The sequence below is a fragment of the Theobroma cacao genome, chromosome 4, assembly GCF_053813885.1.
Source record: "Theobroma cacao isolate CCN51 chromosome 4, ASM5381388v1, whole genome shotgun sequence".
Taxonomy (NCBI): domain Eukaryota; kingdom Viridiplantae; phylum Streptophyta; class Magnoliopsida; order Malvales; family Malvaceae; genus Theobroma; species Theobroma cacao.
The window spans coordinates 35327990-35346503 of record NC_142642.1 but is presented as its reverse complement, the minus strand read 5'-3'; the positions used below and the strand labels follow the sequence as shown (position 1 = coordinate 35346503).

Sequence of the window (18514 nt, the reverse complement as noted above, 5' to 3'; positions counted from 1 at the left end):
CAGAAACTAAAATGCTGAATATTGTAGCAAAACTTTTTTTCCTTATAAATTTTGGTAACCGGTAATTTAGCAATACAATTAGAATGACCTGCGGATGCTGGTGACACCATCTGTTATGTGCCTAACTAATGATGCTTAAAATCATATACATAAGCCCCCAAAGAATACGAACTTGTATGGACAAACCCCTAATCTTCCTCAAGTACATATGAATGCATCATAAATAATAAAGATTAAAGAATGATTTTGATCTAGTCTAGACATAGAACTATGCGAATCAGAGATAAAGACTGGTGGAGGTCATGGTACCGTAAGCCTTTTTCTGAACGGTTTGCATCTCAATCGGTTCTTTTCTCCTTGAATGAGTCTGAGACTTCTAAACCTGAGTACATCACAGATAAAAACCTGTAAGAAATAAGCAAGAAAAAATCCGGGAAGGGGCAGACCATAGGGGGAAATAAAGGTAAAAACATAAAAATATTATAATTGTTTATTAAGCATAAACTGCATTAACTAAATATCATCGTAAATTCATAATTCATAGACCTTGATAAGTGGCATAGATTCGAAAAAGGCTGCATGGTAACAGTTGCAAAGAAATTCTTTACTAAAATGATTGCAACAGTTATGGCAATTAGCTAATCACAAAGGAAGGGTTCTCTTTTCAGGGTTTTTAAAAGGTTTGGCTAACATTACCTATATTCAGTTGTGTGTGCAGCAGGTAATCACACCCACCTCAGTTGAATTAACAAGATAATAACATCATTTTTGCCCTCCTAAATAAAGACACAGTTTTTCCTTTGGAATTGACCCTTTTTGTTTATATTTGCATCATCTAGCCATTCTTTCTTGCTCACTCTTTGATCTTTACATGCATTTAAGAGACAAATGTTCCATGCAAATCTATTTTCTCATTTTGAGGTTATGATTGCAAAGGTTTGGAGATTTAAAGTCATGCCACTTTTCAGTTTCAATTTCTTTACTCTCAGCTGTCAAAAGCTTAATCACCTTTGTCTCAATTGGGCATCGATCAGGCTCCCTTACAATGTAAATCACATCCCCAGATTCGTAGTAGCGGTCCTGATTACGGTACCAAGTCCACAAGGCATGAGTCTCATTTTTCACCTGTAGGACACACAAACACTACCCATCAGTTTGCACTCTAATATGACCGTTCAGAAAGTGAATAACTTCTGTAGATGTTTATACATAGTTTTATTCACACTGGACATAGCTAATTCCTTGGTAGATTATAACTAGGGTTTCACTAGTAAAATTGAAGGCTAGCTAGAGTTTAATTGGCTACATGAAACTCTGTTAGAATGTACTAAATAAGAAATCCTTAGCGTCCAGCAAAAAAATGAAGTGCTGAGACAAACTGAAACTTCAATGCTGGTGTTCCACCTTTGTAGGCTCTTTTGAAACAAAAAAAAAAAAAAAGAGAGGTAAAATACTTCCCATTTGGTAAATCTTGCTAACTATTTTGCCAATTCAAGATGCAAGATTAAAGTGCCATTGACATCTTAATATTCCGATCTTTGTGTCCTTTTCCAATTATTAGTTGTAAATGACATTGCAGAGCATGGCAATGTGTTCTTGCACACATGTAATTTCATGTGCATTAGATGTGTGTGTCTGTAAGAAAATGAAAGAGACAGTGTGTTGTACCTCAAGAATCCCATAGCCAAAGCTAGTGTCTCTATATGCACTATAATCAGGCTGTTCATTCCAGCAGAAATTACCAGTTGCCGGGCCTGATGTAAAATTGAATGCGCAGAAGCCACCCATAAATCTGTCTGGGGTGGTAGAGGGATCTGGACAATTACCAGGTTCTTCCGCATGCGCAAGTGTCAAGTTCTTTTCATTTCCTCCACTACCAACTGTGATATAAACAGGACCACATGGATCCAGAGTGTAGTTGTATACTCGGTTTGACCTCTCATAGGCATTAACCTGATTCATTGTGGGCAAATTTCTTCTCAATTTATTTCATTTGCAATAGAACACTATTTAAAGCATGAAACAGATAAGTGAGGAATAAGAACTAAGCAATAGTGTACCCTACATATTTCTCTAACTAGGCCTGTTCTTGATCTATAAGGAAAATATATCATGTCGACTGTTGCCATCAAAAACCTTGGGCTACATACAATACATGGTCATTGATTTTAGATACAGGCATGCAAATGACCTTAAAATGTCATATTTTTTAATCAACATTAGTAGAACAGTACTTGCTTCCTCCCATGTTCAGCTGGGATGGAATATTTTAATGGGCACCTGGAAGTTATTAATTAAACACTCCATTAGCCTCAATGGTTTTATTTCCTGAGTACATGCATATCCACACTACTACATTTTGAGCATTACTTTGACTCTGATTTGAGAAACAAAGAACATGTAATTATCCATGCTAATAAGTACAGTTCTGATATTACTATGTTAAAGTCGGTGGCTGTCCAGACAAAAAAAAGAATTCCTTTTGTCTGGTACCCCTAATATGCCAAATCAAAGAAATTTTGATTAATTCAAAAACAATGTAATACTACTGTTTGTAGCAATAGTAAATCATGGGCTAATCATAGACATGGTAAACAGCTCTTACATGTCCATTGAAAACAAGGTCAACACCATATTCATATAGTAAGTCTTCCATTTCCACTCTCATACACTCTGCTTCTCTGTAATGTTCCTTGTAGGTGCTGTACCAGGGAGGATGCCAAGCAGCTACCAGCCACGGTGTCACACTTCGGTTGACATTACTCAGGTCTCTTTCGAGCCAGTTATACTGATCAGCTGCAATCCAGAGAGCAAGATAGCCTTGTTATGAGGTAAGTAAACATGATTGGTGGAGAGATAAATAACAACCATTATTCCTTACAGGGAAAAGAATGAGTTAGATGCATGCATAAGCCAACTTCACAAGAAGAAAAGACCATATAAAAAATAAGAAAGGAAAATAAGGAAAATGTGTGAATTGATGACTTTACATGATTTATCATAGGAGACATATGCACCAAGCATCACAAAATGTATTCCACCAGCATTAAAAGAATAGTACAATGTGGATGATGACCCACTTTCTTCACAGGGAAAAGCAAATCGAGAACTGTAAGCAGTGAATGTCTGATTATCAGCCTGTTTTTCGATCTCATGGTCCCCTTCTATCACCATTGTTGGAACACTAGCTGTTAAAATCTGCATAAACCTGCCAACAAATATTTCACTTTCATTTCTGATTTTATCTCCAATACATCAGGCCTTTTTGCATTTGTAAATTCATAGAGAACCATTGAATTTGAAAAATAAGAACATAAGAAAAAAAGTTCTCCCAAAGAAGAAAAAAACTCAAGTCAAGATCCATGCCTACCACATGTTTCCTACATCAGCCTTAAAGCAAGTTCACATCAACACAACTACATTAGAGAGTCAATAATACAGCTTTGCAATTTTGAGTTAAGTTTCAAGCAATTTTGCTATTTGTCTGATTAGAAGGACCATACCACTCATCTTTGCCATTTTGCAATCACTTCACCTTTTATAAACTACAGCTACAAATTACTCATTCAAAAATTTTCAAGTTGCTGGATAGTGTGAAGAAAATAGTAGGTTATCAGGTAAGATATTGAAGTTTGACCTTCCCCAGTAGTCCCAACGAGGTTGATATGTTTCTTGGAAAGGAGTTTCAGGAAATGAACAAGAGCTGCAGTCAGACAAAGTTCCATTTGTAAGATATAAGTCAGCAAAACTTAGATCCCCAACCAACAAAGCAAGATCTGGATGGTTGGCTAGCATGTGATTAATTGTTGTACTCGTATTATAAGTCAGACCCAGGTCTCCAACCACAGCTATTCTGTTTGGGTAGTCCCCAGGCTGGGAAGGCATTGTCCTGAAATAATGAACATCACTCATTGCTGGTATAGAAGGATCTCCACATTGATATTCATACAGAGTATCGGGATCCAACCCTGCAGAAAGACACGATATTAAATGTGATACTAACTGAAAAATTCAAGATTATGTGAGTTAAAGTGCACCCAAAATGCAAACATCTCCCTCCCCTCCATGCATGAAGGACTAATATTATGTTAGAATTTGTCTGTTTAGTTTTATGCAGATATTTACTCCTAGGTAAGTAGCTCTTTGTATTACTTGTATTTGAGAAAACTACATCAAGTCTCACCAAATTGTACATAATTATCTTGAAATTCAACTTAGATTCATGGAAAACTGGGTAGAAGTTTAAGTCTAAGTATGAACCCAAATGAACCAAAATATTGTTGTAACTGAAACCATCAAGAAGGAAAAATATGTGTTTTAATTGACTAATAGAGCATTAAGTCTGATTTAGGCTGATGTTATTTGTTTATCGTCGAATATTCAGGCATAATAATCTTGAATCAATGAATATGCTAGTGCAACATGAAAACTTGTGAAAGAAAAATTAGCAAGTACAGTCCAAAGAACAAATCAACAATAGTCCATAGTCCAATTTTTGATGATCAATCATTTAGTCATGAGGAATAGGTGCCCTACTATATATAATTCTTTAGAAGTGCTTTGATCCCTCTCTATATATTGACATAATTCACATAAGTGGCTTAGAAAGTAGAAACTATGGTAATGCAAACTGCAAAAAACGGCTATGGATGAGAATCCAGTGAAGACCTCAATGCTTCCTGAGGTATAGACAACAAAATAAACAGAACAGAATAGACTACAGAGGAACTTTTGATTGAAAACCGAACAAACACTTGAAGAGCCTAAAAAGTGGATAGCTCTAGCATCAAAACAGATGGATTATGTATACCTGTGACAAGAACGCAATGTATAATTCCAGAAGTGTAGCTTTTGAGGCCTTCATAAGGATATTGTTGACTGTAAACAAGGGAATTGCCTGTAGCTTGATTATTTCTGCTTGAGTTAAACGTTCCATATTGAACAACACTTGCTACACTTTGAGGATCCAGTGGTTTTATATCATCACCAAATTGAAATTCCCCTGAAAACATAATTCATAAAAAATTAAAAAGTAAGCAAATGCCTCAAGCAGATTTGAGGAAGACAAAGGGATAATCGAATTTCACATGCCTTCCCAACAGACGTCAATAATAAAGTTTCAAATGGTTTGCTTCCATGTGGCCATTTGAGCAATTTCTATTGACTTCTAAAACAAATTACCAATACACTATATATAACAGCATATGAAACCTTGAACTCCTGATAAAAAGGGTAAGTAAAAGCAACCCAAATCTCAGCACAGTACATCATCAGGGGGAAAAAGAAAACAGTTTTCACACGATGGCACAAGGACTTCAATGACTTGAGACATTTTGTTTTGCCTGTTAGCGACAATAACTGTTTGTGGTAGCAAATCTTTACTTGTCTTAAAGCACCATAAACTGATTATTAATTAGTTAAAATCGAAGTTTCAAACTGCATGTCCATGTTTGCCGTGCCTTTTACTAGAACGAAATGAGGAAGTCAAGACTAGATAAAAGAATACATAAACAACATAATGCAGCATAGAAAAGAAGAAGAAAGGTACCTGTGACCCAAGAAATCCAAACTGAGGAACAATTTGAAGAGAGAGAAACTGAAATCTGTTCTGGCTGAAAATCAAGCGTTGGCCTTTGCAAACTAGTATCATTATATGGCAAGCTAGTCATATTTCCAATAATGCTAGTGTTTACGGGCACGGTTACTGGCTTGAAGGGTCCTTCAAGGGTTGTTGGTATGTCCCCATTAACTACAAACATCAAGCTCAGCAGTATTAAGCAATGTAGTGGCCCATTGATGAACACCATAGCCAAAACCATTACTGGGTTTTTGTTTGCATGAACAAAAAAAAAAAAGAGAAGAGGTTAATAACTAGAAAAAAGGAAGCTATCAGAGAGTAGCAAATGTTTTAGAAGTCATAAAGAAACAGAGAAAGAGAATGGTACGAGTCTGATAGCATAAAGCAGAATATAAAAGCAAGATTAAAACATGAGAATAGTCTCATAGGAGAGTTGAATTGTTTATTTAGGTACGGTACAAAGATAAAGATAAATTAGATAAGCATTATTCTAAGATTATAATATTGGATCAACTATAAAATGTTGTAATCTTTATCATACACTAATTTCCCAGGCTCACTTTTAGTCCCTTTGGACTACTTCACAAGTAGTCAGGTATTAGTATAGGAGCCTTTTCATCTTTTCTTTTAGTTGAGCATGGAATCATGGGTTCCTCTCCTTTTATAGGCTTTTTAAGTGGAGAGACAGAGGGTAACACGGCAAACTTATCAATTATAGAATTTAGGGTGTCAAATACCGCCACGTCCCATCCACTTTTGAAGCTCCGTTAAGGTTCGGAATACCCGTTGAGACTTGCGACCATGGCACAGTAGGACTGGGAAAGCAGACAAATAAGCATGGAGGATGCTACAGAAACATGGGGTTCCTTTAATGAATAGGTTACTGACTGTTAGCCGACAAAATTGTGGTGCGAACTAAATTATTTCGGCGGTTGAAAGTGAACGCACTAAACTCTCATTTGCACCTAAACGTGGACTTCTTAGCTTGCTTTCCTGTTGTATTGTTAAATGATGGATTGTTGAAGACATTTTCAATTATTATATTTGAAACTTTAATTTAAAATAAAAACAAGAGAAAATCAAAGTTGCATGTGAAGGACATTTCAGTGGAGAATGACTGTTGATCAATTGAATGGCTAAGGGGTGGAAGCTGGAGTTATCCCGTGAACAAACAGTGCAATTATAGGTCCCCGTGATAAATTGAACTGCCGGCTTGGGCCCAATCGGGGGGTTGGACCTCCCAGGGTTCAAAGCCTGGTTCTCCTGAAACTTGGGCCAAAGGTAAAACCCGAATGAGCCCATCCAAGCCCGCCCATGCTGACCTCTTATTGTACCTCAACAACGTCTCAATGTCATTGTGTAAGTATTCTGATTGCCTTGTGTCTCTGATGTTATAGCAATTGGTGTTTATCTATCAGGCTTATAGATATGTCAAAGTAATGCTGACGAGCCATCTTGAGTTCCCGGGTTATAACTAATTTACCTTTAGCTTGGCTGTCTCATTTGTCATTCTCTTGTACTGAGCAATAATAATTTTGTAATTTGTAATATGACAGAAAGGGTGTAATGGGCTACTCATCGAAGATGATGGTACAATATATTGACACATTGAAATCAATTTTTATTCATGTACTGCAAGTATACGGGAGACTCTAACAATGAAATGATCCTTTTAATTTTTTGATTATTTGCTTTTCAATCTTTCTGTATACTAATAGGTTGTGCTTTGGGAGTCTGTGCTCATCCTCTACGGTTATAACCTGGAGTTCCCTAGCAAAATGAACAAAAAGAAACTAAGCTATTGTCAATCTCTGTGATCAGAAGCCAGAGTGATGACATCATACAGTTTGATAATGGCAGAAAATTTCTTTTAACTTGAAGGACTCTTTGAATATGCAAAAGCTTAATTCAGGCTAATTAATTACCTCTGGTTCAACAGGGCACCTATCAGGTTGCCTTACTATATATACCACATCACCGGTAGTGCCATAAGCGTCTTGATTGCGGTACCAAGTCCAGAGAGCATGAGTCTCGTTTTTAACCTGCAAACCACTTCCTGATAATTAGTTTGTGATAAAATCTATACCATAATTAAACAAGTCAACTTTCTATACACAAGGCTTTAATAATATGTTTGAAGGCTTCTTCGAATGGCACATTCAATTTTAAGCACTTCTATTGGAAGAACCTCAATGTAGTTTATGCAGTGTACCTCTAGAATTCCATGGCCAAAGCTGCTTTCTCTGTATGCACTATAATCAGGCTGCCTGTCCCAGCAGAATCTACCAGCTGCTGGGCCTGATGTGAAGTTAAATGCGCAAAACCCACCCATGAATTTATCTGGAGTGGTTGATGGTTTCGGGCAGTTCCCAGGTTCATCAGCATGTGTAATTGCCATTTTTTCTCGGTTGCCACCATCACCAATTGCAATATGTACAGGACCACAGGGATCCAAGCTGTAATTATACACTCGGTTTGACCTCTCGTAGGCATGAACCTGTTGATTATTGCCAAATGAGCAACATCCATCAGCTCTCCAGTGAATGTCATTTGTCATTGACAAACAACAATTGGATGCATTTGTTCACATCTATTTCTGAAAATTCAACTAGAAATCATTCATTATAGAACTTGACTTACATGTCCATTGAAGACTATGTCAACTCCATACTTGTATAATAATTCTTCCATTGCCACTCTCATACACTCTGCTTCTCTATAATGTGCAGCGTAGGTGCTGTACCAAGGAGGATGCCATGTAGCAACCAACCATGGAGTTACATTTCTGTCAACTTTAGCAAGGTTCTTCTGTAACCACCGGTATTGATCCCCTGTAAAAAAAAAAAAATTAAGAGTCTAATAATATGGTTCTTAAGACTAGGCGATTGGCTCTTTTCGGTTCTATATCTCTGGGGTGACTCTCATAAGGCTAATGCTTGCAGATGGTCAGGAGGGGAAGGTAGACAGTACGTAAAGAGGTTGGCCTTTGAGCTCACCTGATTTGTTATAGTTGGTGTAACCGCCTAGCATCACAAAATGTATGCCACCTGCATTAAAAGAATAATAGAACGTCGATGATGATCCACTCTCTTCGGATGGAAATGCAAATCGAGCACTGTAAGCTGCAAATGTCTGCTTCCCAACTTGTTCTTCTATCTCATGGTTCCCTTCTATCATCATTATCGGAACTTTGGACACTAGACGCTGCATATATCTGATAACAAGTCCACCGCGATGATGTTGTCAGTTAAATAACTTGTTTCTAAATGTTAACTGCAAATGTAAGAGAAAGTAATTTACTTGGGAACCATTTGAAACTATCAGAAAGATACAGATAACAGTCCCAAAAGAAAATGTCAAGAGTTCTTGTTTCACCTTCCCCAATAATCCCAACGAGGCTGATAGGTTTCATGAATAGGGCTATTAGGAAAGGAGCAGGAGTAGCAATCAGCACCAGTTCCATTGGTTAGATACAGGTTTGCATAGCTTGCATCCCCAACTAACAGGACAAGATCAGGATCATTTCTCATCAGGTGACCAATTGTTGAAGTTGTATTATAAGTAAGCCCCAGGTCTCCAACCACTCCAATTCTTGCAGGGTAACTCCATGGACAAGAAACTGGCATTGTTCTAAAATAGTAGACATCACTCATTGCTGGGATGGAAGGGTCTCCACATTGATAGAAATATAAGGTGTCAGGTTTCAAACCTGCAAAATTTTCATCTTCGTTGATCAAGACGTTCAAATTTTGACAATTTTCCATTTCACATAAATACAAGTGACATATATGGAAAAAAAAAATGTAAATTGGACCAGTTCTTGATTATATGAAAGAAGCCTTTAAACTTGTCATTTCTTTTGGACTGCTAATAAAGTCTCTTTCAAATATTGTTTGATCCATATATACTTTCAATGAAACATGACAAAAAACAGGATGTAAGGAATGACGCGCATTTGATCCCTACTTTCAGTCTCTTTACTAATGAATAGACAAGCACTCAAACCAAACAAATTGAATCAGAAATTGCTTCTCCACGGAGGCAAAGTTTCAGTTTGAGGATTGGGATTTGAAGTCATTGGAAAGTTGTTCCAGGCAGTTGAGTGTCAGCGTAGTGCTTCCCATATTATTGAGGGTTGGACTGTAAAACCTACTAGATATTGCGCAATGGGAATTGGTAAGTTACCATCACGTCCTGCGGGTCCTACTTATTAGCTTAGCTATGTTGGCTTCATGAAGATGATGACTGCTAATGACGTGCTTTAGCAGAGCATTAATCCCTTTCAAGCATCGCTTGTATATTTTATCATTTGGTGCTTGCATTCATTTCAAGCTTACCAAGCGAAATTGATGCTTATGTCTTATAGAATTTTCAAACCACTAGATGAATATGAATGTGATAGCACAAGTTGTGTAGCTATTAACTATGGGATGAGATCAATGATACTGATTAAATCAAGTGAAAAAGAAACAGAAAAGAACAAGTAATAACAGTCCATCACTTTTCCAGTACTCGATCGAATTACTGCTGTTAATAAACTTAAACAAAGCCCTCAGGCAACAAAAATCAGAACAGATCAATCCAGTAATTGTTCCTCACAGGGCAACAAACTTAATGTCTCATTGGGTTAGATACTAGACTCTTCATTGCATTGGATTGTCATGGATATATACACCAGGGACCATAATAAAGGATATATAGCAAATGAGCACTTCCAAGAAACTGACAGACCAATTGCATGTAGAAGAAAACAAAAAAGCAGAAAAGAAATAAAAGACCTGAGAGGCGAACGTGATGAATAATTCCAGAGGTATAGTTGCGGAGGCCTTGGAAAGGATAAAGTTGGCTATAAACAAGGGAATGGCCCATTGCTCGATGAGTCAATGGGAATCTCAACATGCCATATCGAACAACGCTTGCCACACTTTCTGGATCCAGTGGTTTTACATCATCGCCTATTTGAAATTCCCCTGCAATTTTTTTCTTTCAATTAACATACTGAATTAAATGAAGTGGAAAAATTAAAGATTTAAAAATGAAAATGATGAGTTAATCAGTTATTCTAAATGTTGAAAATATTGCTACTCTGAACTAATAAAACCAAAAAACAAAACACATAATAATGTCAAAATCTCATAAATTTATAAATAATGTAATGTTCAAACAAAGCATAAAAGATTCCTTTCCAAAGTCTAATTTAGTGTCACTTCGGTGTCTATTATAATCTTGTCCATGTCAAAGTCCTTCAAACCATATAACGACCCCATCCATAATGTCATAGTCTCGTATTACAGTTTACATTAACTAATTTTTTTTTTAAAAAATGATTTTATTAACCTCGGTGACTTGAAAATGTCATTATAAGTCTAAGATTGTAACCCTCAAAGACTCCCCATGACATATCATAGGACGGCTCGGGCAAAAACTTGTACAATTGGCAAAAGATTAGTTGCTTGAAAATGTTCCAAGACAGCTAAACAAAGACCAGCAGAAACAGAGAGCTAAGGTGGACATTAACAATTTATTTATTATACTAATCATGAAAAAAATTATTATACTAACTTTTTAGAGTTTATAATAAGATTTGGTGCATGATTTATACAATAGGGATGAATTAGTGCTTCTCATAAAACAAGAGTAGATAGCCATTAACGGAGTCAAGATTTTAAGTTAGAGGGGATGAAATTAAAAATTTTAATATTTGAAAAGATGAAATTATAAAATTTTTAAAAAATAAATTAAAGAACAAAATATAAATATTGCAATTTTGAGCCCCCCCTCCTCCGAGGCCTTGCTTTCATCTCTGAATAGTCAAGCTATGCCACTGGTTTTAATGCTAGCAAAACTGTCTAATCTTCTGAAATACATAGGAAAATCAAATAAAAAGCTGAAGAGAAAACTACATGATCATGGTAAAGAGAGAGATCACCTGTAATCCAAGATATCCAGACTGAGTCATAGTTTGTAGAGAGAGAGACTTTGATTTGCTCAGGCTGCCAACCTTTAACAGGCCTTTGAACTCGAGGATCAGTGTCAGGCAAGTCTACGGCATGGCCACGGAAACTCTTATCAAGAGTGACTGTCACAGGCTTGAAGGGTCCATCAAGTGTAGTTGGAATAGCCCCGTCGACAAAGGTTAAGCTTAGTATAACGGAAAGAAACATTACAACATGCAAAGAAACTGAAACTGATTCCATATCTCAAGCTTTCATGCAAGGCTAAGATACAAGAGGGAAAATAACTTTTAGTCAGGCAGAGATAAAGAGAGGGCAAAGCAGAGATTTGTTGGAGAAAGAATAACAGGAAAACGACAACTATCTATATACAGTTATGATGGTGATATTAATGCTATGGGAAGCTCGAAGGTCTATATATAGATGAGGTTGGGGAAGCTGAAGCTGAGTTTATATGGAGAATATACATATATAGGACAGTTGAAAAGGAAGGCAAAGGGATGTTGAAAAGGAAAGCATTAATATTGAGTGAAGGAAGCTATTTGGAGAAAGAGTTGTGTTTTTTTAATAGGTTTTTTCACCATGAAAATGGCTTTCTTTATCCAAAAAGCGAAGTGAAATGGTTTTCTTTTGTAGCCGGTTACTTATATCCGGCAAAATTCTCGTTTTAAGTTCATTTTGTTACTTTGTTTGAAGTGGGCAATCGTTTCTTGTATTGCTGGTATTTTGTTTATTGCATTTGTCTTTTCCTTCGGACTGTTTCAACTTATTTACAACTCACTGGCTTGCCTTTGAATTAAAGCTCCTTTGATTGGAACTTCAAGTCTTTCGTTGGGATATTCCTTTGATGTTATCGATCTTATATATATGGCCTTGATTACCACAAACTATATAGTTTGTAAATTCATTCATAGTTGCGGTGAAAAATGGGCAATTGAAGAACATTTGTTGTCTGTATTCACCTAGACGATCCCAACATTTTATGGCAACAATATAATTAAGAACCTTCTGTCTCTTCCTTAGTGCTTTCCATCTTTTTAAAAATATTTACTCTTATTTTGTTTTCTTTGACATTTTAGATTATTAGAAATAGTGAATCTACGAGATGAATAATATCATTCTAGCAAAAAAAAAAAAGGGATAACTTTAGAATAAAAAAACTTTTAAAAGACCCCTAAATTATTTAGTAAAATTCAATTAAATTCTTATATTTTTATTTTAAATCAAATAAATGTCTTTATAACTAACAGTTGACTAACTATTTCTACTCAAAATGACATTTATTGTTACCACCCAAAATGGCATTTATCATTTTATATCTACACAACATTAATGTATAAAATAAAAATGTCATGTGATCATGTCAATGTATTACATAATATATAACATATCATCATATATTTTGAAATGTCAACATGCCACATTAATAACATGTGACATAAAATGATAAATGACATTTTGATCAATAACAATTAATCAATTGTTTATTATAAAAACTTATTTGATTAAAAATAAAAATATAAAAACTTGATTGAACATAGTAAAAAATAATTTTTATTTTTTTTAAATAAAAAAATAAAAAAATTATGTAATATTAAGCTATTAATTAGTTGCTCCAACCTTTACTCATTATTACAAAGCCAAGTTCAAAGTCTCTTTGTATGTACCAATTCTCTCTCAAAAGCTCCTAAGATATTATATTGGCATAATGTTCAAATAAGTTCATAAATTATTCAAGAATATTTAAATAAATTTTTATTTTTTTAATATATTTAATTAAGTTCTCGTACTTTTATTTTGGACCAAATAAGCTCATATTATTAATTATTAGCTAATTATCATTAGTAAAAATGCTAGTTGTCATTTTATATCCACGTGACATTGATATGACATTAATGTAAAAGGCAAAAAATATTATATGATCATATTATTATGTCAAATTAACATATCATTTAATTATCAATTATGATATATTAGTATGCCACATCATAATTAATTATGATATTTTAACATACCATGTCAGCATCACGTGACATATAATAACAAATGATCTTTTGATTAAGCTAATAATTAATCATAAGGGTTTATTTGACTTAAAATAAAAAATATAAAGATTTATTTAGCTCAAAATAAAAGCATAAGGGTTTTATTAAATGTAATAAAAATATAAAAATTTATTTGAATTTTCTTGAATAGTTTATGGGTTTTTTTTGTATATTATGCCTATTATATTACACTTTTTTTTCTTAGGTACATCATTTTATTTTAATTATTTATCAAATTAGGCCAATTTTTGACACAATATTTTTCTTGTGAAAACTCAAAACTGTTATATTTTGGACAAGGCCCGATCTAAGTATTCTCCATAGATCCAACATGTAGAATGGGCAGGACACAGACCCAAAACTGGGCCCATCCATGAGCTTGTCCACAAAAAGATTTTAATGAGCCCAACACCCAAATATAGGCCCATTACTCAATAGCATAAAAATAAAATATTTCCCCATTTTTTCCTCTCTTTTTCCTGTGTTCTCGGAATGGAAAGGAAAGGAAAGGAATAAATAATTCCCTGAAAACAAACAAAACAAGACAAAGAAAAATCCCAAAAGAGACAGAGAAAAAAGAAGAAGAAATTAGCCGTTTTTCTTTTGGATCAATCGGAGATCTACTAAATCTTTCCTCGAAAAATAAACTTTTCCGGTTGATCCTTATACTAAAAAAAATAGAAAAAAAGCCATCAATTTCCTTTTTTTTTGGGAATTTTCACATATCTTTTGGGAAAGTTTCAGAAACGAAAAAAGAAAATGAATATATTCAGATTAGCAGGGGACATGACCCATTTATTCAGTGTTCTTGTTTTGCTTCTCAAGATCCACACCATCAAATCTTGTGCTGGTACGTGCACTTTTCAAATGTTTGCTTTATTTTCTTCCCGGTTCATTTTATTTTATTTTGTATTTGTTTAATGATTTACTGCTTAAGAATAATAAAATTAGGTTTTTAGGCTGTATTGAATGTGGGTTTTGTTAATTTATTACTTTGTTTGATTATTGTACGTTTTATTGATAACCTAAACTGGAATTATGTGAAATGTGGAAGTGTAGCTTAATAGAAAAATGTGACATTTTTGTTTATTGTTGGATGCAAATTTCTGTACTTCTTCTAAATGGGTTTTTGATAATTTAAATGTGTATGTATTTATGTTTGAAATTTAGAAGCTAGGAAGCATGATCAGCTAGGACGTTATATAGTGCTTCTATTTTGTTGTTGGATTTAGTGATGATGCTGAGAGAAAAGGGTTTCTATTAGGTGGATTTGTGAGAGTTATGGCATCTTATATTTGCTAATTTTCCTTCAATTTGTAGCAATAAATCTAAAGGGGTCTGAAATTTGCTATTCGAACATCTTTTGACTGGGAGGTTTTATGAAGATAAAAAAAATGATTATGTTTTGTAGGATTATATTGTAGGCTAGTTGTTGTTATGTCTTCGTGGCCTATGTTTGATTTTGAGACAAACATGATAAAAACTGTTTATGATGAGGGCCTAAAACTGTAACTGTAACTGTAGCTGAGCCCTCAGCCCTGGGGGAATTGATCTGGGGTGGCAATGTCACCTAACTTTAGAGTTGCTTGGCCAGAATGATTATTCTGTTTTAGACAACTAGCTTAGGGGGAGATTTTCTTTTTCTGTTTTAAAATGTTACTTTGGGGTGGGGTGATTGGAGGAGTCATGGTTGGCTAAAGCCCTTTACTTGTTGGAAGTCTAGGCAGTCACTAAGAGAAGTTGGAGATGCTATCAATTGAAAATGTAGTGAGCAAAAGCTTGCCAAGATTGAGTGACCGTATGCTTAAATGATTGAGGTTCTATCACATTATGATGGAGTGTTTTGCAGCTTCTGCTTATTAAATTACATATGCATAGAGAGCATCTCGGCCATGACAGTATCATGGAAAAAGTATAGCATGTGATGAAACTCAAATAGTAGGGATCCTAAATCATTACTTGTATTCATTCATAGGCATGCTACTGCATTTGATTTAACTCAGGCAAGATTCCCATTGGGCCTCATCTTTTCCTGTCCTATTCTGTGCTTACATGGCTCCATTGTGCCATTGTGCTATTGTGTCTCTGCATACTACGTTCAGTTCTCTCCAAGTCATGTCTCATGAGCTGTTTTCTGCCTCTGAGTCTTTTATGTATGATATGACTTTCTAACTTTTCTGCAGGCATTTCCCTGAAGACTCAGGAACTCTATGCTATTGTCTTTGCTACTCGCTACTTGGACATATTCACTAATTACATCTCGCTTTATAACACGATTATGAAGCTAATATTCCTGGGGAGCTCTTTCTCAATTGTATGGTACATGCGACGTCACAAGATAGTTCGTAGATCTTATGATAAGGACCAGGATACATTTCGCCATTATTTCCTTATGCTACCTTGCCTAATTCTGGCCCTTATTATAAATGAGAAGTTCACCTTTAGGGAGGTATCAACATCTTTCTATTTATTTGTTCGATATAACTGTGTGTTTTATTTCCATGTAGTCATTACAATCATGATTTTGTATGTTAATCTATTATAGTTAACTTAGAAGCTATGTTACACTGTTTATGTTTATATTAATTATTCATTGAGAAATTATCAGGTTCTGTTATCTTACAGAATATATATTTTCATAAATTGATATTTGTCTTAAAAACATTGCTTGAGCAGGTAATGTGGACATTTTCCTTATATTTGGAAGCTGTTGCAATACTTCCTCAGCTTGTATTGTTGCAAAGGACTAGAAATATTGACAACTTGACTGGACAATATGTGTTTCTCCTTGGGTAAACTTCCTCTCTTAGATCCTAATCAGTTTCAAGTTTGCCATAATTTTATTAAGTTTCATGAAGGACCCTTACTTCCTGGCTTTCATTTCCATATAATGTTGCCTCCTTTTGTGTTAAATTTAGCAAAAAAAAAAAAAAAATCTAAACAGAGTTGATATCATATTTTCCCTTGGTTGCCACTGATTTTCTTTTCAGGAATAGCTGATATGGTTTTATGTTGGACTGAAGTTTTAGTTTTGAAATGTGATTACCTATGCTTGATATCTTGCAAGTACAACTTTTATTTCTTATATTATATTTGTTTGGTGCTTTCTTCTCACTGTGTATTCTTGAACACTGTTTCCTGTATATCTATATCTGCTGCTGCCATGAGTTAGGAAATGAGACAAGATTAAACCCTTATAAGATTTTTAGCAGTTGTATTAAGTTGTGAAGGAAGGCAAACCAAAAGTGAGGAGCTCCCTATATCTTGTAGGAGATTGATTTGATTTTGTCCTCCTGCTGCGGTAAGCATGAGTGGGAGTAAAGAAGAGTTAAAGAAATCAGTTTGTTCAACATCTTGAATTACAAAAGAAATGTTCTGTGGAGTTTGCTAAGAAAATGGCCATGATCTGCTACCTTAGGCTCCATTAAGTTTTAGGAGAAGGCAAAAAGGGTTAAGTAGAATATACAGGGATGAGGCTGGGATGAGAATTGACAAGGGGATTTTAATACAAGCTTTTAGACTGAAGAAGTTTGCTTCTCTAAGGACTGAAATATTAGGAGCAATGTTGATTTCAAAATTTCAAATACCTTTAGCATTTAGTACTTCTGTTTGTTTATTTGTTTTTGTTTTTTCTTTTTTTGAAGAGGGTTGGGGTTGGGTTAGCAAGCTTGTTACAAACTTTTGCACTCATCATTTGACAAGTTTTTGCAATATTATTTTTGACACACCAATAACCAAACTGCCTTTGGTTTCATCTCTTTTTGCAATCTTATCTTTGACACACCATTAACCAAACTACTGTTGGTTTCATCTCTTTTCACAATCATTGTTGGTTTATGTTTTGATTTTCAGTTCATGCCTTAAACTTCAAGATTATAGTGCAGAATGAATCCAATGGAAAATTTCATATTGCCTCACTTTAGTACCTTGATATGTATATATCTATTTTGTCTTTATATGTCATGTAACATCTTGATGGTTTATTGTTGGTTAAAGACTAATATAATTCCTTTTATTGCAGTGCATACCGAGCATTCTACATATTGAACTGGATTTATCGGTACTTTACTGAAGAGCACTTTGTCCACTGGATAAGTATGATTCTCTCTCTCTCTCTGTGCCTCCCCTTCTTCTCACCACATGTCAGTGCCCATAAGGCCTTGGTGTATGAAGAATGATTGTGATGTACCACTTTGCATGTGTTTGGGATATTTTATGTTTTATTTCTAACACGTTGTCTATATGCTCTCTTGCAGCTTGGATAGCGGGGCTTGTCCAGACATTGCTTTATGCTGATTTCTTCTACTATTACTTCCAGAGGTAAGCACCTCAATCACTCTGAAAAAATGCTTCACACTTATGTTGATGATTGGAAAGAATCTGATTATCTTTCTGTGGCTGCAGCTGGAAGAACAATGTGAAGCTCCAATTACCAGCTTAAGACTTTTTACCGGTGCAAGTTTGTAAGTAGCATGCATAGATGTAAGCTGGTCTGATTGATTATTCGGTGCTTGGCATTCGTTAATTTGCCCCCATGTTTTGGGGTACTTTTTGCAAACTTGTAAGCAACAAAACTTGGTTTAATACCCTAAATACGATATCCCTTTAGAGATTGTAGTGCGTATTCTTTATATAAAAGCTAATTGGATAAGTAATTTTACCCACATTACCATACTGTGGATTCTTTGTAATGTAAAAAATTTTGAGATTATTCAAATGGTTGTGCATGTGGACTACTGATTTATTATATGTTTGTGTTCTTTTTGGGTGCAACATTCAACCGCATCATTCATCTCAGAAGGACAAATGAAGAAAGAAAATTCCTTTGGCTGTGATAATCACTTTCACTTGACAAGCATCACTTGTGCATTTCAATCATTAATTTATGAAGAGATTTCAAGCTCAAATATTTTAACTTTCAGGCCATTACATGGAAA

The 18514-nt window shown here is 34.9% G+C and overlaps 3 protein-coding genes across 4 annotated transcripts; 1 reads left to right on the top strand and 2 right to left on the bottom strand.

Moving 5' to 3' along the window:
• Window positions 1–35: 35 nt before the first annotated feature.
• Window positions 36–6271, bottom strand: LOC18602718 (purple acid phosphatase 15-like). The gene is made up of 8 exons (XM_018119736.2): window positions 5549–6271; window positions 4811–5002; window positions 3638–3968; window positions 2991–3208; window positions 2606–2796; window positions 1669–1953; window positions 1009–1125; window positions 36–382 (listed from the first exon to the last, which is right to left on the bottom strand). The coding sequence occupies exons 1-8, from the start codon at window positions 5817–5819 to the stop codon at window positions 377–379; spliced, it is 1611 nt and encodes a 536-aa protein (XP_017975225.1). The 5' UTR covers window positions 5820–6271; the 3' UTR covers window positions 36–376.
• Window positions 6272–7178: 907 nt separating this feature from the next.
• On the bottom strand, window positions 7179–12119 carry LOC108661519 (purple acid phosphatase 15-like). 2 transcript variants are annotated; one of them, XM_018118863.2, is made up of 8 exons: window positions 11508–12119; window positions 10357–10548; window positions 8954–9287; window positions 8575–8792; window positions 8219–8409; window positions 7791–8075; window positions 7504–7620; window positions 7179–7348 (listed from the first exon to the last, which is right to left on the bottom strand). In XM_018118863.2, the coding sequence occupies exons 1-8, from the start codon at window positions 11773–11775 to the stop codon at window positions 7319–7321; spliced, it is 1635 nt and encodes a 544-aa protein (XP_017974352.1). In that variant the 5' UTR covers window positions 11776–12119; the 3' UTR covers window positions 7179–7318. The 2 variants fall into 2 exon arrangements, with proteins under 2 accessions (XP_017974352.1, XP_088662146.1); XM_088806020.1 differs by having other exon boundaries at window positions 7179–7620.
• Window positions 12120–14052: 1933 nt separating this feature from the next.
• On the top strand, window positions 14053–18324 carry LOC18602716 (ER lumen protein-retaining receptor). The gene is made up of 6 exons (XM_007034286.3): window positions 14053–14427; window positions 15761–16026; window positions 16254–16369; window positions 17599–17672; window positions 17834–17897; window positions 17982–18324. Exons 1-6 carry the CDS (start codon window positions 14337–14339, stop codon window positions 18016–18018), a joined length of 648 nt encoding a protein of 215 aa, XP_007034348.2. The 5' UTR covers window positions 14053–14336; the 3' UTR covers window positions 18019–18324.
• The last annotated feature ends 190 nt before the right edge of the window (window positions 18325–18514 follow it).

Bases quoted from the DNA above. Each gene is read 5' to 3' on its own strand.
- LOC18602718 (XM_018119736.2), bottom strand. From the start codon at position 5,819: ATGGTTTTGGCTATGGTGTTCATCAATGGGCCACTACATTGCTTAATA. The intron at 2,797-2,990 runs GTAAAGTCATCA...TCTGGATTGCAG, and splicing joins TGTCTCCTATGATAAATCAT to CTGATCAGTATAACTGGCTC. The intron at 1,954-2,605 runs GTAAGAGCTGTT...ACAATGAATCAG, and splicing joins ACCTTGTTTTCAATGGACAT to GTTAATGCCTATGAGAGGTC.
- LOC108661519 (XM_018118863.2), bottom strand. From the start codon at position 11,775: ATGGAATCAGTTTCAGTTTCTTTGCATGTTGTAATGTTTCTTTCCGTT. The intron at 9,288-10,356 runs GTCTTTTATTTC...AAAATTTTGCAG, and splicing joins TCATCACGTTCGCCTCTCAG to GTTTGAAACCTGACACCTTA. The intron at 8,793-8,953 runs GTGAAACAAGAA...ACTTGTTATCAG, and splicing joins CGTTGGGATTATTGGGGAAG to ATATATGCAGCGTCTAGTGT.
- LOC18602716 (XM_007034286.3), top strand. From the start codon at position 14,337: ATGAATATATTCAGATTAGCAGGGGACATGACCCATTTATTCAGTGTT. The intron at 17,673-17,833 runs GTATGATTCTCT...GCTCTCTTGCAG, and splicing joins GCACTTTGTCCACTGGATAA to CTTGGATAGCGGGGCTTGTC. The intron at 17,898-17,981 runs GTAAGCACCTCA...CTGTGGCTGCAG, and splicing joins TTCTACTATTACTTCCAGAG to CTGGAAGAACAATGTGAAGC.